General features: G+C 45.1%; 1 protein-coding gene across 1 annotated transcript; it reads left to right on the top strand.

Moving 5' to 3' along the window:
- The first annotated feature begins 3,715 nt into the window (after positions 1–3,715).
- adgrg1 (adhesion G protein-coupled receptor G1) lies at positions 3,716–23,895 on the top strand. The gene is given in 16 exon segments (XM_056413220.1): positions 3,716–4,051; positions 10,836–10,908; positions 12,948–12,968; positions 12,971–13,212; positions 13,342–13,528; positions 15,256–15,301; positions 15,416–15,515; positions 16,520–16,645; positions 16,817–16,933; positions 19,802–19,844; positions 19,955–20,061; positions 20,284–20,399; positions 20,495–20,754; positions 20,833–20,932; positions 21,132–21,406; positions 22,637–23,895. Coding segments are annotated over 15 exon segments (1,932 nt in total). The 5' UTR covers positions 3,716–4,051; positions 10,836–10,844; the 3' UTR covers positions 22,765–23,895.
- The last annotated feature ends 237 nt before the right edge of the window (positions 23,896–24,132 follow it).

The raw sequence follows: 24,132 nt of genomic DNA, 5'->3' as shown, positions 1-24,132 counted from the left end.
CTAATTTGAATGGTTGCTACAAACACGTAAAATACACCTGAAATACAAAACTCCCAGGATAAACGGCTGAACTTGTGACAGGTGGCGAGCTGAGAGCCCCGTAAAGCTGTTGTGTTCGTGGGGAATGCTGGCCTTTTCCCATTTATGACCAGCCATAAAGTCATTTAAAATATGGAGGGTGTAGCGCTGAGGTCCCCAGACGCTCAGACTATTGTTGACGAATTTAAATTTGAATCAGAAGGATTTTTTTGCCAAGTACGTTGCACATACAAGGAATTGGACTCGTGAAAGGTGCATCACAATAAAGCCAGACCGAATAAAACAATCATCAAGACATCATTTATAGATGAATATGGTAATCAACAAGCAGAAAACTACTTTAAAACAAGTACATATTATAAAATAAAAGTAGCATGTGTATTTTAACAAAGAAAACATTTACAAGGGTGTTGATGGAAGGGTGTCATACGAGATGGTGAGTATTTCTGTTGCCTCTCCAGTGGCTCGCAGCTAACAGTGTTTACCTGACGGGAAACCGGAAAGTGGATGCTCCGCCGTCTGCCGTGATGACGTTATCAGCTGTCGCCTTCATATCAGAGCCGTGGCACGCTCACATGCACTAACGTGCATTAAAAGTCTGGCTATGTCAACAAAGCAAAGGGAAGCTCAGATAACGACACACACAGAGGGCGATACAAAGGTTTGCATGATGTACAACGAAGAGTTACGTCCTCAGCTGGGGTGTGTTTTGCTGTGAAAGCCTGCGACACATAGTTACATGCAAACAGCCTTTTTTCTAAATGAACTTCCACAGGAAACTCAGTTCGCTTTCGACAACAAAACCGCGTGGTTAGGTTTTAAGAATAGATGGTCGTTTGTGTTCAAATAACCACAAAAGTGTCGTTACTGAAGTAGGCAGGTTACATCTACGTGGACGGCTTGTTTCACACGGGAAACGAGCTTCAGTGTCCTGGCTGAAAGACTCCTACTTGCACCTTTAACAAGAAAGGGCTTCTGTGAGCGTCTGCTATCACAAAAAAACACATGGAAGCATGACAAGATTTGGTAAAATAAAATACAAAGATCCTCTTAAGGCCTTGCATGGAGCAGTGTTTTTTGTAGTTTCCAAACTCACAATGTATCGTGGTTAATCCCTTTGGCAGTGGCTCACCCTGAGGAGTTGTGTGCGGTCCTTGTTTTCGGTCTAACTCAAAAACACATTCAGACAGAACCCCATGAGCGTGTGATATTTGTCGCAAAACATTGCCAGCGGGGGCAAGATGGATTTAAGAAAAGTTGCTTTTGTGTGTTATCCTTCAAATGTTGCCGGTGGGAAACCATAATTACAGGATAAGTGACTAAATTACAAAGGCGCTGTGTTTTATGTCCTGCCGGGCCCCCGCACCTGATGTGGTTGTTCGGGCACGTGTTTGAAGCTTTTTTCACAGAAGACGTTGGAAAATAAATACAACTATAGGACATTGTTCGCTGCGGATAAGATTGCATATATAATGTGCTGTGCTGCACCTTACCGTGCTAACGGCAGCCTAATGGTTCATCTATTGGGGAAGGAGCGCAGTCACCCACAGGGTCTGCGATGTTGTTTGGGGTTTTTTTACTTGGAGATTGATGATAAGATAAGTAACTTGTGCAGAGGGTCTCATGAGTTGTTTTTTTTGCTGCCGTCAACGTGTTTTTCACTCTGTCTGTGTGTGTGTGTGTGTGTGTGTAGGTGTGTGCGTGTGTGTGTATGTGTGAATGTGTGTCGACACAGAGACAGTGGGCCCTTTATTATCCAAAGCCCACGCATTTCAACTGACAAATCCTGCTCCAGACAGACAGACAAACACACACACACACACACACAGACACACACATGCTCTCAACCACTCACGTAGACAGTTGAACAGAAAAGAGGAGGCAGGTGCTGAATCTAGACATCCCCCGACCCCCTCCTCTCACCACCTCCCGACCCCCAACCCTCCACTTTTGTGTCTTCTTTAGTACAGAAGAAGATGTCAGCCTATCTAGAGCATTGAAGTTATTGGTGGTAAATGTGTTTTAAATCGTCAGGTGAGCATGAACAATGGCACTGAGATAACGCCCTGAGCTCAAACATTAACCTGCGTCAAGGATACTTTTGGTTCAAAGCAGAATACAAATATATGCACATGGGTCTTACAAGAAAGAAAAGAAAAGGCCCTTCCTTGGCTTACTTCAGTAGGCCAAAGACCAGATGCTCATGTCAGCATCATACCTTCTCATATCAGAAATGTATTTATTTTATTTTATTGTATATATTGTAAACCTGTTTGCTGCTGCAACAACGACATTATCCCCTGGGAATGGATACAGTATATCTCATTTAAAATTGTGGCAGCAGAGCCATAATGTTGCCTGCAATGTCTACTGGAAAGATCTGTGGCCCGAGAAAATGTTTTCTTATTCAGAAAAAAGCTAACAAAGAGAGGACCAGGAAAAAACTGCTATACGTGAAGTAACAGTAAATGCCATGCTCAATGTGCAGTGTTTAACGGGTCCCAGTGATGTTTGGGATTCTGTTGTTTTTTTCATGAAAGGAAGCAATACTCTGAGAGGAAGCTGATGGAGTTTCAATTCTCAATTCTGACTTGTTACTATAGTAACACTGTTTTCACACAGGATTTCACACTTCAACAGGGCTTCTTGTTATCTAGTCAATGCCTATTTTTCGGAAGCAACATTTGTGCTTGTTTTTTTGGTTCAAAGCCGAACGAAGAAGAAGCTGCGGCTTGTGGTCACATTTTAAAACCTGCAAGTGTGCCAGCTGCCTGTGGACAAAAAAAAGAAATAGGCTGTTACATCACGCATACTGCTAAGGCTTTTGGAGATAACGATGTTAACATATTTCACTGTGATAACTTCGAAAGTGTCCAGGCACTCATGGAGCACTTATTTGGGAATGTGCAACATCCTGAATTGAGCTCTGAGCATAATCCAAGGGCCTCGACGGAACGGAGTTGGAACATTGTGCATGTTGGGGGACTATTCAATGTGAAGGTGTCAATAACATACGTGGTTATGTGTTCACTCAACAAAGACTGCAATGTAGTGTTCAGGTGTCTACTTCTGGGGTTGAGAGTGGCTTTGGAAAGTGAACTGACTTCTGCAGCCCCCCTCCTCGATGCTCCCAGACCCATGTAACTCCGCCTAACCTCCCGTTTCACACCTTGTTACTCCACAGCTGTCAAGTGAGAAGACAACAGAATATAACCAGGAAATGACTTTGCCTTCAAAATAAAAGCACAATGGTTTTTCAACCCCAAAAAACCCCCAAATGAGTGAAAGTGCAATTTTGAGCAATTGAATTGGACTAATAATGTCGGTGTTAAAGAATAGGTTACATCTTTGCTAAACACGGGAGTATGTATTCAGCTGCAGTGGACATACATTCAGGCTACAAGCTGTATACAATGGTGGGGCAACTTGTGTTGAACTGTAACATTAGAACCGACCGATTCAAGTAAGCAAACGTGTCAGAACCGGAGGGAATATTAAATGAAATTAAAAAACGGAGAAAAACAAGTTATGTGATCAGATGTATACAGCTCCCACGCTGCTAGTATGCATTGTGAAAATCCTAACCGGAAGCAAAGCTCCTTACATTCGAGCAGCCTTAACTGCACGCTGCGGTCTCGCGCCTCATTCCCGCTGACAGTCCGACTGAAGCGTTGACCGCGCCGTCACACAGAGAGACTGCGCTCGCGGACGTCTTCTTTGGACTTTCCCATTTAAAATAATTAAATACAAATATATATGTATATATCTCCAGTCGTCTCGAGCGAATTTAAGGCGTCAGCAATTACCCGAGGAAGAGCAAGTGGCCGCGAATTTAGTTTTTTTCTTTTCTTTTTCTCTTTGGCCAACTGAATGAGCGCGTCCATCCCCGGCTGTCCCCGCGGCGTGTAAAGTAAAGGCTACTTCTTCCTGGGTCCAGTTTGTGAGGAACAGTGGGTGGAGGTTTTCACCGGAGAGAGACACCCTCCGCTGCTGACAGGAGAACTCCTCAAAGGTGAGGCTCCACACCCCGAGGACACGACACTGACGTTACCTTTGTGAACAAGCTAGGTTCTAAAGTACATGTTAGCATGTCTTTAAAGTATCACGAGCTCCAGAGACCTTACACAAATTAGATATCACTTTTAAATTGTGTTATTATTTATATATATATACATATATTTATATATATATATACATACATACATACATATAAATATATATATATATATATATAAATAAACACAGACAGGTAGTAGATGTCACATTGTGATTATTACATTATGTATTGTTTATATATTGTCATGCTTCTTGGGCTGGGGTCATGAAGGTATCTTTATCCTCATTTACAGTGAAAGGGTTGTACCAAGGTGTTGTGTATTATTGCTCCCTTCATCAAGAGGTTTGTGTTTGTGCTGACAAAGAGACAGCAAAGTCAGAGATGCTCAACCTCGCTCTTCTACCAGCATGCGGTTTCCTGACAGCGCCTTGAGTGCACAATCAAAAAACCTCACTCACACAAAAAAAAACTAAGTGTGAAAAAGCCTTAAAAAAGACCTGGCCATTGCACCAGTTTAAACATCTGTAAACCACGCAGATCAGATGAGCACTGAAAATGAACAGATGAAAATCGTGGAGTTTTTCTTAACACCCCTTCCCTTGAAATACAAATATTGCATAGGATGTGTGACTCATTGCAGAAACCTCTTCTTCGCTGTGCTGTCTTCACTTTTCATAATGAGGAAAAGAAAGCCCCTGATGGCAGACTAATGACTCACACCTAAGGCCACGCTGCGGGTGAATTAGGCCCTAATAACATGCTGGCTGTTGTCTGAGCATGTGTGTGTGTGTTGTTTTATTGATTTATTCACAGCCCCCCAAGGACATATCTGCAGCATTCCACCTGCTCCTCCAATATCCTTACTGAGGTCGGCTAGATCCGGATAAAGGAACACAAACCATGCATCTCTGTGGTGCTTTGGCAAAGAATGCAAGATGTGAACACAAAGAGTCGCCTCGGGAACATTCCACATCGGCCACATTACATCCAGTCTCCAAGTCGATAAGTTGCTGCAGTTTTGAGTTGGCTTGCTGCATTCTGATATAAAGAGGATTAACGACGCGCAGAGTTATTGTTATCAGCGCTTAAAACGGCAGACACAAGAATGCCAGTTGCTCCTCGCATTGTTCCTCAGGAAGACGAGCACGTATCTTATCTCGTCGCCGTGTTGGCAGCAGTGAATCTACACAGTGGAGTGGAGTGCAGTTTTCTCACAGCAGCGGCTTTGGCAACGAGACAAATGAGGTCAGCATGTTTCTTCAGAGGGTAAAACTAGGAAGAGACTTTGTTTCGGGCCTGTTTGGTCAAGGTCGAGTTTTTCAAATATATATATATTGCTTCCCTGTCATGTTGGCAGTGTTGTCCAGAGAGCTCGAGCTGTTTGTGTGTGTGTGCCTTTTTAACCATTGGTTTAAACAGCCTCCAAAGCCGCCAGTGATCTTTGACCCTCATTCACACTCCCTGTCACTTCAGCTCAGAGGCCTGACAACAAAGAGCAGCTTTTGTTCCTTGGATTTCTCTTCCGTGCACATTCTTTGCTCCCTCCCTCTGCTGCTTGCAGCGCGAGTGGGACGAATGCAAACCGACAAAATCTGAACTGCAACTTCAATCTACTGTAAATGCCGTTCCAAGATAATGTGTGTAAACTCTCATTTGAGTCAGGATGTGTCAGCTGAAATGCTGTGCGAGCAACAACTCATTCCAAGAGAGAACCGACACCATAAGCACCAGCAGAACGGACACGATGTCGAGCAGCCGACGTGAACAGCAGTCAGAGAAACAACATTAAGATGCAACGTCTTTGAGAATGGCAGGAAGTCGTATTTTCAAAACGAGTCCTCCGTATCGCATGGATTGTAATTTAGAATCCAGTCAGACTTGGCGATTATCTCCTAATTCCCTCGGTCCACTTGGCGACCTGCAGCACATTACAAGGTGGGCGACGTGCTAGCGGCTCTTTGAGGCTGGAATCTCGCACAGCATGATAATATCAGGGAGCTAATGCTCTCAGAATGACCACGCTAACATGATAATGTTTAGCCGGTTTACCGTGTTTATCATCCTGGTTTTGTGTGCAACAGTGTTTGTTGACATGATGACAATAGCACGGAAAACAAAAGACTGGTTTACAGGTTTTCGTTGGGGTCATAAATCCAACAAACCGCTTGGTGGACTACAAATGTTGTTTCGTTGTCCTTGCCCCACCCCGAGTGTCACTTCTGGTTGCAAAACAACAAGATGGCCAAAATTCAAGGCTTCTAACCTGTAAAAGTAGATAGATCTGTACTTCTATAGCGCTTTTGTCGTCTTCCGACCACTCAAAGCGCTTTAACACTACATGACATCATTCACACACTGATGGGAGGAGCTACGCTTCCACCATAGTCACAGCTACGGGAGTGCAGTAATTTGGGGTTGAGAGTCTTTCCCAAGGACACATCGCCAAGGGCGAGCCGGGGATCAAACCGCCCGTCCTGTGCTTGAAGGACGACCCTGCTGACCACGGAGCCACAGTCGCTCCAACTGGTCAACAAGACGACGGCCGACGTTTGATGACTACGTCCGTGTCAGACGGCGTATATACAGTCTGTGGGTGGTGACCAAAGTCATGTCATGGCAACCCAACTAGTTGTTGAGACATTCACCCCAAAAAATAAAGAACTAGAACGGGCACTCGGTAGAGCGCATACCTTCGCATATCACAAGATTGGGCATTGAATTATGAACATTTTGGCATTAGTTGCATGCCAATTGGATACAAATTGATAATGGTAAAAGATGTTGACCTTTTCGTGACCTTTGACCTGATCGATCCCAAAATCTAATCAAATGGTTCCCGGATAATAACCAATCATCCCACCAAATTTCCTGCGATTCAAAAAGATTTTGACCTTTTCATGACCTTGACCTTTGACCCGATCGATCCCAAAATCGAATCAAATGGTCCCCGGATAATAACCAATCATCCCACCGAATTTTATGCGATTCGGTTTAATACTTTTTGAGTTATGCGAGTAACACGCATATAAATAAATAAATGGCGATCAAAACAGAACCTTCTGCATTTTCAATGCGAAGGTAATAAACAAAGGGAGTAAAGCTCATCCTCACGAGATCTCATAAATGTTTTTGGCAATACATCCAGTAGTTGTGGCTAAATATGAAGATTAAAAACTCGACAACTCCAAAAAATGGCTCAGACATTATTCAGAGCTGATTCCGTCTGTGTCGCCCATTGTTGTGGCTGCCCAAGTTTCACTTTGCACGAAGTCCAACAAGACGGTGTGAGTCAGACCCCGATAACCCGCCATGCAGCGATGGGAAGTCGTCGCGCGAGTTATTCTTCCTGGAAAAGTAAAGACGTCTGGGAGGGGGAGGGGGTGGGTGTTCACGGGGCCCGTCTCGTTCACACCCGCGTGGGTTCCTGGAGGTTATGCGAGCGTGACAAGGGCTCTGTATCCGCCTGTAAATGCGGGGGAGTGACAAGTGCAGTGAGGCAGGTTCATATGCCAGTTTTTGCTCTGTGCCTTTTTACAACACACACACACACGAGCTGGGAAGTGAAAGAAAAGGGGAAATTCTTGTGCTGAATTGATGCCTGGGCGCCACGCAGGGACAATAGAGAGGGTGTGGGTGTAGAGAGAGAGTTAGCTTACACGTCAGTTCAGCAAGTCTAGAGCTGTATAATGGTCTGAGCTGTCGGTAAAGTTCTGTTTTCAAGCCCCATGCGAAGGATAAGACACTTTTAAATGTCAACTGCACATTTATAAACGCTACGGAGTGGCAACACTTTTAATTCATTTTTTGTTTACATGTTGTGCACGTACACAGAAGGGGTCCTTTGTCTACAATAGTTCTAGTGAACTGAAGCCATCACTGTTTTTTTATACGGAGGAAGCTATCTATTTACCATCAAGTTGACGAATTACCTCGATTTTACAGGTATTTATTTATCTGGATTTGTAAAAAAAAAAAAAAAAGAAGAAATAAACATTCCTAATCAATGTTTATCTACAAAACAGTTTGACTTAAAGAGAAGAAAAAAAGAAAATTACCAAAAAAGTTTGCTCAGCTGACAGTTATGTGCTCAGATGAACAGTCTGAGTCATGGATTTCACCAGCGAGTTAACTCCGTCTGCTGATTTCCAAGTTCAAGAATGAACTCTGATGGCTCTCGGGCCGTCACCCGTGCGTTTCCCCCAAAAGCACCAAGGATTACCAGACCACAACAACGAGGTTCCGTTCGGCAACACGTTTTATTTGTATCACACGCAACACAGCAGACCGCAAGACTGCGCCTCTGCTCACTTGGCTCTCTCCCTCCAGCTCTGCTGCCCTTTTTTACGAGCAGCATCGGCTGCTGACTGATTGCCAATTAGTCAGAGCAGCTGGCTGGTTGCCAATCAGTCAGCAGCCGAGGCCAGATTGGAGACAGCTGCCACAAACTCTTTGCGCTCAAATGACTCAGTCGAACATCCATTGAATTTGTATCATTACATCACAAAATACATATTGACGTCGCAAATTGCGTGTGCTTTTGCATTCTGCCTGTACGTGATTTGTAGGTTTGTGAATGAGGCACAACCACAGCAAGTCTCTGCGCGACAGGAGGGGACCGCCACCACAGTTGTAGGCCCCTGGGCTGCATGCACTCATTTGGCTGTTGAGAGACAATTATGAGCCTCAGCCTATATTCTATTAATATTAAATAAGTATTATCGATTATCTATTGTATTCATTGCCACTGAGCAGCTGAGGCATGATATTGGTCACGGGTGAAGTCCACTGCACCTTGCTTCAAGAAGGGTTTATGTGTCAGAAGGTCTATGTTTGAAGTCGCACCACAACACCCTCGACTTATAAAAGGGAAGTGCCAAAACCACAAAGCATCCAAGTGATGGCGTGTCAAATAGAAGGATGTTGCAGTTTCACACGGGCTCCATGTGTTTTTACAGAAGTGAAAATGACCTCTGTCAAGTTTTATTATAATGTTTTGCTTTCATTTATTTATGGTGTCCAATTGGTTGTCATGGAAATTATCAAACTATAAATCTACAACACTGTCGGTGCAACCGAGGAACTTACATTCGATGTATTCCAGTGAAACCCTGTGCCGAGTGGACAAGTTTCATATCGATCCTGAGCCAGATGAGTCCGATCCTTAAAACCGTCTGATGCAAGCCGGGTGTCAAAGCTGCACGGTCCAAATGCACGTTGGCAATTTGTAATGAAGAACACAGAGCAACGAATGGTCCTCTTGATGAATTTAACATGGATCCAATGTATTTACAGCATTTATATTTGCTCTAGTAACCCAAAGACAGAATATATTATGTCCATAGGACATATTTGTGCACATGCTTTATGTTGGATTGATACTTATTTATCTCCCGACTCCACGAAGGCGCATTCAAACAAAAATGTTAAACCTGTTCTGCATGTAAGTTATTGTCCAAAAATGTCTCCCATGTTAGGAGCTCAGTCAACGATCTCTTCTCTGTTCATCTTCTCAGAACCAAACCTCAGTGAGACGGTTTGTACATTCTGCTGAATGGAGTTTGCTGACAGCTTGGTGAAAGATTGCTTTTCTCAGATCAATTAACCCACGAGAACACTCCAGCAGCTAAAAGGTTGCCATGTCACCCGGGAGGTCGGCGAGACCGCTGCTGACCGCTGACAAATGTCCACGCGAGCTCCCGTCACCCGTTAAAGGGCGCCGCCGTTGCTCCGCGTTGCTTATTGTCCTTTTTAGTTGTGTTTGTTCATGAGTCTGTCTCTGAGTGCTTGTCCAAGGCTCAGGTCCTTCTCGAGTATCAGGTGTGTGTTTCAGAGTGCATCGTTATAAATAGACAACTGACCCCCCCCCCCCCCCCCCCGACCTCCAGGTTATGTTTCACTCTTTTTTTCCACGTCTCTTTCTGTACCGTTGCTGTTCCTTTCTGCTGTGTCAATGGTTCCACCGGTTTCCTGTCTTGTGACGGTCAGGATAACGGTGAATGCTCTGTTCTCCCTCCACCACCACCACCCCCACCCATTACAATCTAAAATCAGCATCTGCATCTCTCCGTCACAGACGCAGCGTTTGTTCGCTGTGTTTTGAAGTTGCGCGGTGTGGGCGATGACAGCCGTCTGGACCGAGTCTGGTAGAAACCGAAAATAACAAAAAAATGTGTGCGTGTGGTTAGTTGCCACACGTCTGTGTAGCAACTCACATGCTTTGGGGTTTTTTTCAGGGAATTTCCTAACATCTGTATATTTATATTGAAACAACCAATAAAAAAAGAAAATGTATATGAGAGTAATCAACTTGCTAAAGAGACATGGAACGACTGTGTGTGTGTGTGTGTCTCTGTGTGTGTGTGTGTGTGTGTGTGTGTGCGCGCGCGCCAGTTGAAGGGGAAATACTGTTTCCATTGATAACAGCACAGAGCGCTGTGTGTATTTTGAGCAGGAACTCATTGGTATTCATTGATAGGAGAATGTAGATAACAAAACAGGCGTCTGGGTAACAATAGCATCATTAAAGAAATAATAAAAAGTGTGTTGTGTCAAACCTGTGCGGCCTCCAGATCGGGACCGTTTGTTTTTTCATCGGATGTGTGTTTGCTCGTAGAAATAACGTGAGAGATACGTTTGTGTTTGTGTCTACCCCCCTTTCCAATGTGCTGTACTGCCAGAGAGACGATACAGACGTGTTCCTCTTTTACAGACGCATTTCTCTCTTTGTTTCCCAACGCAGTCGTTACCAATGGAGCCCCGGCTGACAGCCACTCTGAGGGCGGTGTTCGTCTTCATCATCTTCCTCTCTACAGGTAAGATAACCACGCTGGGACAAAAACAAACTCACGGCTTCTAAAAATTTGAATCTTAAATGGCTCTTTTAGCCTCGTGTTGATGATGTTCAAAAACAACAATCAAACACAGTGTATGATTAAAAACACCAAAGAGACAAAACACAACGACTTTAAATGACCATGACTTCTCTATATGTACGGATATAATATGTCGCATGACATATATTTGTCATCAAATTGTCTCACTATTGAACTAGTTGCCATAGTGTGTTACATTAATATTTCATGATCGTGTATTGTATTCTGCCGACACAAAAAAAAACAATCCCACTTGTAGTGAGAAGGTTGTGGGCTCCAGTAAGGGTCAGGGGGACTTCTGTTGCAAAACTTTAATAGTACAGACTGTGAGTCCCCACGCAGATATATATCTATAAAAATTTAAGTTGAATTCTGCATTTGTGTATGCACAGAATCTGTAATATAAATTAGAAGAATAATTAGATTCAGTTTATTTTGTATAGCCCAAAATCCCAAATTACAAATTTCCTTTAGAGGGTTTTACAGTCTGTACACATACGACATCCCTGTCCCAGGACCTCACATCGGATCAGGAAAAACTCCAAAAAAATCCTTTCAAGGGGAAAAAAAGATCATCAGCAGGGCCATGGCAGGAGGCATCGTGAAGGAGACCAGACCAATGAGGCCCTTAAGGCAAGAGGCACAAATAAGGAGGCAGGGCCATTGGGAAGGAGGCCAGGTCCAGGCCAGGGGCTGGAAGCAGAGGAAAGGAGCCAGGACCCAGGAGCAACTTCAGACACCGCCAGATCCAATGGACCCTGTGAGATCACACAGACCGGGGAGGAAGCAGAGTTAATAATGTGCAATGGAGAGATGTAAATTCATCCATAAGGAGAGAGAAGAGGAGATAGGTGCTCAGTGCATCCTAAAACGTCCCCCAGCAGCTATAAGCCTACAGCAGCATATCAAGGGGCTGGACCAGGTGAACCTGATTCAGCCCTAACTATAAGCTCTGTCAAAGAGGAAGGTCTTAAGTCTACTCTTAATGAGGTGACTGTGTCTGCCTCCTGGACTGAAGGTGGAAGCTGGTTCCATAAAAGAGGAGCTTGATAACTAAAGGCTCTGGCTCCCATCCTATGTTTTAAGACTCTAGGAACCACAAGTAGTCCCGCATTTAGTGAGCGTAGCTCTCTAGTGGGGCAATATGGTACTACAAGCTCCTTAAGATATGATGGCGCATCACCAATCAAGGCTTTGTAGGTCAGGAGAATAATTTTAAATGTGATTCTTGATTTTACAGGGAGCCAGTGCAGAGCAGCTAGTGCAGGAGTGATGTGATCTTATTTTCTTAGTTTTAGTGAGAACACGAGCTGCAGCATTCTGCATCAACTAGAGGATTAATCATGTTTTCTGTTGGTAAATAGTTTGTTTTAGTATTTTAACCCTTGTACCTCAATAGAGACGTGTTCAACTTTTTATTATTTTTCATTCAAACTACTGTATCAATTAGCCTACAAGTATTTTTTTCCAAATGTTGTTCCTCAGTTCCTATTCTAATTATTCTTAGGTCTATAATAAACTGTGTCGACAAAATACAGACTTGGAAGTACAAATCACAATTATTGATCCCACAACCATTAGAGTACAGAAACATGCATTCTCATATATCAAGCTTTCCATCTAAAACTTTGAGTTTTTAACCATTTTCCACCAGATTTAGCCATTTGCTCATGTTTGCCATATGGGGCAAATCCAAGCCATTTCCTCCTCGTTTCCACAGTGCTTCGAAATGAATGTTGTTGCTAGTTACCGACAAACCCCGGACTACAATGAAGCATACATAGAATAATGAAATGTTTGTAACCTTTTTCACAACAAAATGTATAAATCTGGTAGTTATGAACAGGACTGAAGCCTTCTGGCAATATGTTTACACCGACATGTATGTCCTCTTTAGGATGTCAGAGCAACCTTCTTAAGATTGGAATACATTATACTTCAAGGAAACCAAACACCAAGCCACCTTTTGTCTTCTTCAGGCTCAGGTGAAAATGACACCGACTTGGCTTTTGTGGGATCTGGCGCCACGGCACAGGCTCCCTGAGCCTGAACGTCCAGCTCTCCCCGGGCTGCATTGAGATCTCCATCTCAGCAAATCAGAGCTCTCTGTCCATCGACGGGCAGATCACAGCTCAGTGCACGCGGTCGGAAGTGATTCCCCTCGAGCAGCTCGGCCTCGACTACGAGGAGGAAACTCCATTCTGTCTGTACTGGGAGCCACTGCTGGACCAGCTGAAGCTGCAGGTAAAAGGAGCTCCCACGCTGTGGAACATCTCAAAGCTAACATGGCGCGGGTCATTTTAAAAGCTTGTTGCCCCTGAGAGGATGGCAGGGACTCACTACTTTCTATCTTCTTCTTCTTTCTCTGTACAGGTCGGAGGGAAGAACCTGACTCTGTGCTGGCCCGCCAGCCTGCAGGGCCCCTGCTGCACCGATTTGTCTCACGGCCCCAACACACCCGAGGCACCCTACGGCATCGCCAATGGCAGAGTCAAAAACGATGACGTCACGGACAAAATCATGACAGCCTACAAGTTCAGCGGACAAACCATCGACTGCAGTAAGGGAGAACGAATGTGATTCGCTGTACATGTGTAAATGGTAGTGTTGTTACGAGATGTGCCGACGCTTCGAAGCGTGTGTCGAGTAATGGAGGGGGCGTTTCCTCGAAGCGCGTCTCGAGGCTTGCTTCATTTAGGGGAGGAGCCAAAAATGATGACGTCCGAAGCCTCGCTGCCCGGCTGTACCACGTGACTGCTTCGGGAAGTGGTTCAGATTTTGCCGGGAGGTTTGACAGCAATATAAACCCCTCAGGCTCCATTCAAAATGTGGGTTGTTGGTTGAGAGTTTGGAGAGTTTAGAGAGAGATAGTTTGGAGAGTTAGGAGAGAAGGATAGGTGATAAGATGGAACTGTTGAGAAAGTGTTATTTCTGAATAAAATGTCCCTTGTCCTGTACATCACTGTCCAAGTTACACAAGCATCTTCAGTCCCCTCTTCCTAGTTACACACACACACGTTCACTGTCCTCCGCCTGCTTAAGCCCATGCCATTTTCCTAAAGTGACATAATAACATTATTACACAACCTGCTGTATCATATGATACTACAATTTTGGGAACATTTACACACAGAATACATATACATATGTGATCATTTATGTACAGAAATGATTTGGTCATACAGTTTTGCAATTCATAGTCATTCCCAACAGCCATAACAGACACACAAATTCAATGCATCACATTATGTGGTTCAGATACAGCTGCCTGTGATTATGCACGTGGCCAGTAGGTGGTTTTGTGAGCACATGAAGCTTCGAGAAATGAACCCTTTCTCGAACCAATTGGCTGACGTGGTTCGATGCCTCAAGAGGCTTCATCTCACCATCACTAGTAAATGGATTGTGTATAGCAGGACGAAGGCTCCACTGATTCTTTGCGTTATTCTCCGACAAGTCACCGTTTCCGCATTGATGGATAAAATATCCTTCGGTGCAGTCACATGCATGTGAGACTCCTGCGACTGAAACACCCGGTTCTGTTTCTCCTGTGTTCCGTGTCTCCTATGTCTCCTCTGTGTCTTCTCTGTCTTAATTGTTTAATTCCCTGCACCTGCCCTCAGCCACTCTTGTCTCGTTACTGTCTGATGTCGTACACCTGTTTCCCCCCCTATATATTGTGTCAGTCTTTCCCTTGTCTGCTGTCGGATTGTCGTCGATAGTTCAGTGTCCTTTTCCCGTCGTCCGGTCCGTATTCCTGGTTCCGCCTGTTTGACCCTGCCTGCCCTGAACCTGGATTCTCTGCCTGCCCCTTTTGGACCTTGTTTTTTGTAAACTGTTTTGCCTCATTAAAGAGTGCTTTTTTTGTTATTCATATTGCGTCCAGCCTGTCTCTCTGCGCCTGAGCCTCACCCCGTCACAAAGACCTGACAGCGACAGGTATCAAGCTGTCACCCATAGGTTCCCCCCCCTAAGCACCAAGGATCAGCCACACAAGGGCTATTTCATAACATCTTTATTCGTTTCAGACTGCAGACTGTGCCTCTGGTCACCACTCCCTCCAGCTTATATAGCTGAGGACTAATCAAACAGATCCCTGACACCTGGGGCCAATTAGGCTCATTTGCAGCACCTGTCCCCGAGCCGCTCCCCCACACACCTCCAGAGCTGACCCCACCGACACCCCGCTGCCACAACTCCAAACAGAGCTCAATGAAAAGACGATTTCTGGTGACGTGTTTAAAGTATCAAATTCAAAACTGAGTGTTTGTTTCCTTTTTTTCGCAGAAGCATTATGTGATCAAGAAAGCCAGGGATCCACCCGAGACAACATGTAATTTTCTCTCACTCTTTCTCTCTCTCTTTTTTTCTCAAATGCGCCATCACAGTTTCTATCATCACCTCCTTTTCCACATGACTTTGTCTTAATTGCCAAAACCACTTGCAGGACTATGTTCCCGGACGTCGGGAATATGGAGCATCCGTGCGCTCGCAGCTTTGAGGTGGACATGAAGGAGGATTTCAGAGGCTACAACGTCACGGCGCCTGTAAGGATTACACACACACACATCCAAACACACACAAAATTATTCACCCTTTCAAACAACAGTCGAGAAAAACAACCTCACCACCGGTTCTATTTGGCAACATCAAGAACAAACGTTGATGCGCGCTCCCTTTCGCCGCATCCGACCAGCCGCATCAGCAAGACTGCGACCACACCTGTTCCCTCTTTGGCGCCTTTTAGCTGCGTTGTCGAAAGCCAAACACGTTTCCTCTGCGACGCAAACAGAAACTGGAACACGCGTGTGCATTTTGTCTGCGCTCATTTACACGGTTTGCTGGAACCACAGAATACGCGATGTGTAGAAGGGATCCGAACACTGCTTGTTTTTTAAATCAGTGTCTTGGTAACTCTTCCTATGGCTGCGACAGGGATGGACAGTGTTGTGTCATTCAGACTTCATTGTTCACACACACACACACACCTCCTCTCTGATCCACAGTATAAAGCAGCTCCACTGAGGAGGCTGCCACACGGCTGTGTTTGTCCAGGTCCATTTTCTTTAATCAGGGGCTCCTTTTTATAGCAAGTGTTTAACCCAGTGAATGAGTAGCTGCCTGAACAGTTTTGTTCGGGGTGGCGGTGATTCAGTGGAGGGAAATAGGTGAGAGGGGAACCACATGAAAAGGAAACGATGGCAGCGTTTCACTGACAAGTAGGGGAAGCATTTTGATAGCTGACATTTTGCCTTAAAATAGGGCCTGTGTGTGAGCGCCCGGCAATCCACGTGCAGATTCACTGCAGTAATGACACCCCTGTGTGACGGCATGGGTGGAGCAGCAGGGCGGTTCAACAAAACAAGGGGCGCAGTTGACTTTGTTGACTCTGTTCCTACGTGCTATTTGATGGAATGATGGGGAGTCGGTGCCCCGTGATGAGCCGGTTGGCGAGCTCTGCTTTTCCAGATCTTTCTTTTAACACATTGACCCTGGCGAGCCATCTCAAACCGTGCATGGGTCTTCTCTCTGCGTTTATTCCGCGATATAGGCCTCCAAAGGTGGACCTGCAGAGTCCAGTACCACCACCGTCCACCTCCCCCGCGCTCTGAAGCAAGCTGCGAAAAAGAACAGCAGAGTCGTCTGCACTTTCTTCAAAAACAACTTCCTGTTCCAGGTCAGGATCCGTTTGCCCTCAGAGAGGCCGGCGTGACACGCGTCTGTCGGACATTTTTCTTTATCCAAGCACCAGTTTTACTGACTGAAATACTTCAGTTCTTCTGTGTATGAATGCGTGGGCTCTATTGTGTCAGCGGACAGGTGAAAAATGTGCAAGTGTGTGTTCCAGGAGGGTCGCGAGGAGGTGAGGATTCTTGACGATGTGGTGGGAATCAGCGTGGAGAACGAGGTCATTGCCAATCTATCTGAGCCAATCAGGATTGACTTTCACCATGAAATCATACCTGTAAGTGTGTGTGCTTGTTGTGCCTTTATTGTGTCTGTGACCGTGTGGTCTTTGCCCACACTACATTGTCCAAATCCATCATTTCAAATTGTGTCGTTACAGTTATTTGGTGTAACCCTAACCCTAAAACCATAGGATTGTCCCAGAGAGCTTTACAATATGTACACTTACGACATCCTCTGTCCTTGGACCTCAAAGTACAGAAAAAAACTGTCACAGGGAGAAGTCCTGTTTACAGATTGAACAACTATAACAGAGTTACAACACATTCAATGCTATAAATGCTTGCTACAAACTAAAATGTAGCAAGCATCTACTGTGAACTAATATTTCTACATTCATATTAAATGATATATATATTTTGATGGTCCAAGTCTTTTACACAAACTCCTCCGATTGTGGGTTTGGTTGCGGAGACTGTTTAACAAAACAAGACGCACTTTATCACCTCTGTGACGTCTGCTTGGGTCTTTCTCCCTCGTGAGCACAGAGGACACGCAGAAAGCACTTGTTCATACGCTCATACAGTCTGTTGCTTCCCCTCTGCGACACACACACACACCTACACACACACACACACACACACACACACAGAGAGAAAAGCACCGTTCATGCCTGATCTGAAATTGTTATTTCATTGGGACTGAAACTCTCTGTGGTGGTGTGCAGGCCAGACTGAGGAACTTACAGCTGGTTACGAGCAGTGGCGGCTGGTGAATTTTTTTGGGGGGGGGGGGCGCAGTTTAAATAGCACTCAACAATGAGAAGAAAAGAGGTTTTGAGTAGAATATTGTAAAAAACAAAGCTTTATTTCAAGAACACACCGTGCTCAACACTGTCCAATAACAACTATCAACACACTGTAACTTTGGGCATGAGAGGTTCAGAGCAGCTTTAAGGAACATTGGGTTGGGTTTCAGAGGTTTGCAAAATAAAAGAGTTTCACCCTCACATGAAAGAGCTTCAGAGCAGAATAGAGTCAGAAAGAGATCACATGTTACATTGGGTGACAGAGCAGACCCACTACTGTAAAGACAAGTAGCCTCCTCTCTTTAAAGTTGGCAAACTTCTCAATAACTCTCTGGTTAAAGTCAATCATGTCTGTAACCAGCCTGTTTCATTATTCTTGAGGGAATGTGTCTGTTTTTCAGTACTTCTTCATTGTGTTTCGATGCCAGTTCGGTCTCCTACTGCTCTGCATGAAGCTAACTCGCTCACAGCTGTTAGCGAGTTAGCTTCATGCTCTTAGCTAGATAACTGCGGCAAGATTCGTGCTTTACACTTGTCTGAAGCTCTGTAGATCCCTCACCCCGTTGTAGTCCAGAGAGTTTCAGTCCCAGGACTTTGGAACAACAGACAGGGGGAACAAAAAACGAATTACTCATGGAGCATTCAGCTAACCAGCTCCGGTTAGCATATCGGCTAGAGGAGAATCTCCGGGTGTACGTCCTCCCGCGGTCAGCGATTTGCTGCTGAATTTTTAATTCCGGATGTTCGGGTCCCAACTCTTTCAGCCTCTTCTTATCAATATCTGACCGTCGATTGAAAGGTCTTTCGCGTAGAGATACCACAGAGTTTTCAGTCACCGGCCATGCTAACAACAAGCTTCTGCTAGCTATGTTGCTCGCGTACCTGCGTGGAGGTGGAGCTCCCTGGCAGGGTTGCCAGGTCTGTGAGATAAAACCAGCCCAATATCAGAACTCAAAATATGCCCGTGCCAAACCATATACACTGCTTTTAAAGTCCAACAGCATTGCTATCATTGCCAAATGTATTGTAATATCTACAAAGTAACAACATATGTTTAGTTTGCCAGCATTAAAAGCAGTTTTCCGTCAAGTTATTTCACCTAGGTCCTAAAATGGCCTTGTGTAATTAGATACAGTATATTATCATAAATAAAATGTGTGTACGTGCTGATCTGGAGTCAGTTTGGTAGGATTTGGGTATGAATACATTATTTCATTTAAAATATGGATTTTTATTTAAAGATATTCATGTAATTTGCATGCAAAATAGGTCTACCCGAACCAAGGACACAAAATTCAACCGCGCAACACTTCGAAAGTGGCCCGATTCCGCAGGAAAACCGCGGACCTGGCAACACTGCTCTATGGGCTGAGGGAACATACGGGTCTCTGATCTGCCGAATAATCCAATCGCGTGCGCACATTTGTGCGCCCCAAGATTCAGTTTCATCCGCCAATGTGAAGCCGGTCATTGCCAAAACGACTGAAATGTTGTATCGATGCCGTACACACGTTAGACCAGCGCCTCGAAAAAGGGGAGGGGCTTCTCTCCGTGATAATGGCGATATATTATATTTTTTCACATTAACTTAAGTGGTTGTTGACAGGGGCTTACGGTCTCCCACACACATTTAGCGCGTCAACACGGTATATTTACTATTTAAATGATTTGGCATATTATGTTTTTTGACAGGATTTTTTTTTTTCTTCTTCTTTTTTTTTCATGTCCAAATTTTAAGAGGGGCGGCGCCCTAGCGCCCCCTATGGACGAACCGCCACTGGTTACGAGACAGTCTCAGTGTAATGCCGATGACTCTATATGACCTAAATGTAAAGTAGACCATCAGCCAGAAGAGTGTACGTTTCTATACAGTTATTGTCCTCTGTGCCACCGGGTCGGATTCCGCGCAAAATCCTTCAGCTCAGGCCGAAATCAACACACAATTAAGTTTTCTCTTCGTAACTTTAAGTACTTCATGTGGCCGTTGACAGTAGCAGCCACGACATCAAAGGATGCATTCAGAGTACCTGAAATGTTGTTCACATGAATACAAACGGGCAACATCGGAATGGGAAGTTGTTACAGCTCACATCTCTCCTGTCCTTTTTTATATTTCAGAAACTGCATTCAAGGAAATGCGTGTCGTGGGACACCAGGAAAGGTTGGAACAATGTTGGAACAATATTGATGTATCTGTATGTGCCTGTTAGTTTTGCTGCTGCTCCTGTAGATGTTATGAAGCATGTTTACGTTTGTATTTTCTCTGTGCAGATTCGTTGCTGGTTAATTGGTTGGTCGACGGATGCGAGACGCGACAGAAAGGAGCGAAACACACCGAGTGCCTCTGTAACCATCTGACGTACTTCACCGTGCTGGTGGTAAGACGTGCAAGCAGACACACACACACACACACACACACACACAACCACACCGGAGAACTGAGAAATGAATGTACTGAGCATGAGCATCCTTTATGACCCAGGAAGGTCCTCATAGAGACCTGATTACACACACACACACACACACACACGTCATGGGAACATAAAGCAGCTGTGTGCTGATCCACAGGGGGGGGGGGGCTGTTGCTTTCTCTATTGCAGCAGATGGAGCCTCGCCCAGTGCGCCACCTCCTGGCCCTGACCGCCATTACATCTCTGGGCTGCGCCGTGTCTGTGATCAGCTGTGTCGCTCTCATTGTTTTCCTCTGCCGGAAGAGGTAATACTACTTTTACATATGCATAAAGACACACTTTATTCTTTACGAACTCTGAACTAACGTCCTCATTTCCCATTCCCCTCTCCCTCCAGCAGGCGCTCGAAGGAGCAGTCCATACCCATCCACCTGGGCTTAGCCGTGTCCCTCGGCCTCCTCAACCTGCTCTTCTTCTTCACCGCGGTGCTGGCCAATGTGGGGGGGGAGAGCGTGTGCGTCTGGGTTGGGGCGGGCCTCCACTACACCCTGCTCAGCTCCTTCACCTGGATGGGCGTCGAGGTTTTCCACACCTTCTGGTTGGTCCACATGGTTTTCAGCCCCTCCCCGAAGCCCTACGTGTGGAACCTGGTCGGCTTCGGTGAGCGTCATGAAGTTGAACATTTCCTTCGTGGCTCTTTAAGGTGAGCGTGGCGTTAACGTAACAATCCCTCTGCAGCTCTCCCAGCCGTTCCCGTCATCATCCTGGCTGCAGTCGGGGACATTTACGGACTGAGAGAAGTGGTGCCAAGCGATGACGTCTCCAATCCGTATCTGATGTAAGCAAGCGTTATGATTAGGACAAAGATATTCGCTGTGGAGAAACAGTGCCTGGATTGTTTATGAATAGAAAACACCGTGAAGTCACACTCCCCAAGATGACAGCAGCATTCAGCAGGAATACGAACGAGATCTCAACGTCGTGATGGTCTTGTATTCGTGCTTTTCCTTCTCTCTGACTGCATGTTGTGTTTCCAGGTGCTGGATGCAGAACACCCACAAGGCTTTGCTGGCCCACTATTTCACCAACATGACAGTCCTGGTGGTCCTGGTGTCCTCGGGCATCGTGATGCTCTTCCTGGTCTACAGGGAGATCCGCACCAGGGACGAATGGCGGCAGAACCGCGTGGCTTTTCTCAGCATCTGGGGCCTCAGCTGCCTCTTCGGGACGTCTTGGGGTTTGACCTTCCTGGACTTTGGGTTCCTCTCTGACGTCGTCCTCTTCCTCTCCTGCATCCTCAACTCTTTCCAAGGTCCGTGTCCGAGGTGCACCGCGCCAAGTTAGTCGCTCCTGATGGTTTTCACCACACTTTCAACGACTTTGTGGTCGCCGACGTGAATATTGAGATGATCCAAAGGGGAGAAAAAGACTTGAAATAAGCCACGAGCTACGTATGTGTGTAATGTTATCGTCATCTTATCATCACCGCCTTCACAGAACTATATATAGTCGGGTTTGTTGGCTGTTGGCTCAGATATTGGTGTCTGTATCTCGAGTCAGCGGCCCATTGTATCAGCGTGGGAATGAGACAATGGCCGTGGTTAATCACGGCCTCCTGTTACCGGGACCTATCAGAAGAGAAGCTGCTTCCCCTCTCCTGCAGGGTGCAAGTCCAGAAACTTATTAACCCTATTGTTGCTCCACATATAGTTCAGGAGGAGAATGTGCTATCTGTGGCCAACTTGGAAGTTTGAGGATCCACCAGTTTTTACATTTGAGTTTTATCGGAGGCGGGTGGTGTAATAACCTGAGGCTCCAGCACACTCCTCAGCGTGGAAAGAGAGGCATTGTATTTGATGAGGAGATCGATGCCCCTCTCAGGCCGCTATTGTCAACGTGAACCTGCAGCCAGTTAGCCTAGCTTAGCATAAAGATTGTTTCTGGGGGGAAACAACAGTTTAATTATTTCTTCAAACTGCATCTTCACAGATACAATGATTATGAATCAAGTTCCGAAACGCACATTATTTGTGTTTATCTCTAAAAGTAAAAAGGTGGCTGTGGCTCGGTCCACTTGGGCCAGACCGGGCTGTTTCTTCAAAGTGAAGCCGATGTGGGTCTTAAGACGTGCATTCTCTCTGCCGACCAGCAGAGGGCGACTCCTCTGTTGTTGGATAGATGTCTTAGAAAATGACTTCTCACTGGATTTATGATTCCTTCCTACTGAATCACTCCATCAGTAATTTATTTAAATTCCACATCTTTACAGTGCAGGTGTATTTGTTTCAGAAGGCTGATTTACTTTTTATTTTGAGAGGAAATACTTTCAACCTCAGATCAGTTTTGGAAAAAGATGATGTTAGCTCCTCCCGTTGGCCGATTGTTCAGCTGCAGCCACACACAATAAATGTCTAGTTGAGGCCGGCCTCGCCTGAGTCTCCACTCCCACCTTTCAGTGCACAAGTGACCCTGAAAGAGTGACAACTCGAGAAGACAAAGGGGGTTGTTTTATTTCTTTCTTTTTTTCCCCCTGCTCTTCCAGGTTTCCTTCTGATGCTGCGGTTCTACATGCTGGACTGGATGCGGAAGCAGGCCGGCGGCTCTGCTCTGGGCAGCACCAGCACCGGGTCGACCCGGCAACACATGCTCCAGGCACCGGAGAAGAGTTAGATGGCACGGCAACGCTCCAGCACTTAAGCTTTTTATTTAAAAAAACAAAAACACACCAAACCAAATACAGTCTTCTCCTTAAAGTCATGACCAAATGGAGAAGAACTGTTCGCTGTAGATTCGCTGTGTCCTCAGCTGGAAGAGAGCGAGCTCTCCGTACATCCTCTCCCGCCCGCTCCTCCTCATCCAGTGTCAGGGGCGGAGTCTTCCTCGTGGCTGCAGATTGCTCACGGATGGAGATGAGCTCAACGGAATCAACGCCTTGCTGGAAGTATTGTTATAATAATATTATAATAACGCCATTTGCTAAGCGGTTCAAAATCGCTGAAAGGGAAGAAGAAGAAAGGGACTTGATTGCTTGATTCATCTTCTCTGGGACAGAAGAGAGGAGACGGTCAGTCAAGAAGCCTCGACTCCATCCGGTGGGAGGAGGGAACGGATTTATTTGAGATTCTAAATTATAAACTGGATGTAAAGTTGAGCTTTGAATCCAGGCAGGGAATCATTTTGTCTGTAAAGAAGAATAAAAAAATACATTTATTATTATTATTGAAGCTCTCTTTAAACCTTAGATAAGCTTTTTATTTTTTATTTTTTGTACTTTACTTTTTAGCACTTTAGATTTTCAATCTTTTAAAAAAAATGAAACAAAAATAGCTCTGAGTTTTATTTTATATGGTTATTATTTGCATACGAGATGACCTTTAATTTACAGTGTGTGTGCATCGAGGGATGGATACGAGCTGAATGTTTTTTAATAGATGACTCCAGGATCACTCCATTTTTTAGTATGATTGTTCCAGGCTATATTCAGACCTTGAGTCAAAAATAATGAATGTCAAAAATAATAATTTTCAGGTCTTCATCTTTGAATTGGACCAAGCCAGAGTTCATTTAAACTCTCGTTATTGAAGAATGGGGTCCGATTTATAAAATCTGTTTTATCTTCATGTACAGTATATATTATTCTCTTGAATGTGATTTTTTTTTTCACGTGAGTTTTTAAGATACTGTGATAATTGCACTTTCTTTTGTATTTTTCTGAGTTGACATGTTACGTCCCTCAAATGATTGTTTGTGTGTGTGGATGCAAAAAAAAGAATAAATCAAACATCTTTCGGTTAAATGTAACTACTGTGTGTGAAGTGAGCGTGCACTAGTGCACAGCGTGTCAGGCTCGCGGTGTTCCTGCTCTGCAGCTCAGTCCTCCTGCCTCCTTATCTTTGCATTTCCTCTGTGTGTGTGTGTGTGTGTGTGTGTGGGGGGGTTCACAAACATGCAGCTAGTTTGCGACACAAACCCTCCATGTACCTGCCGCTCTGTGTGCACGGCACTCCTTCTCCAAGATGTTGGTGCTGACTGTTTGAA

Source organism: Pseudoliparis swirei, chromosome 4, assembly GCF_029220125.1.
Source record: "Pseudoliparis swirei isolate HS2019 ecotype Mariana Trench chromosome 4, NWPU_hadal_v1, whole genome shotgun sequence".
NCBI lineage: Eukaryota > Metazoa > Chordata > Actinopteri > Perciformes > Liparidae > Pseudoliparis > Pseudoliparis swirei.
Note: the sequence above shows the minus strand (reverse complement) of the source record. Positions and strands in the feature narration are given on the sequence as shown.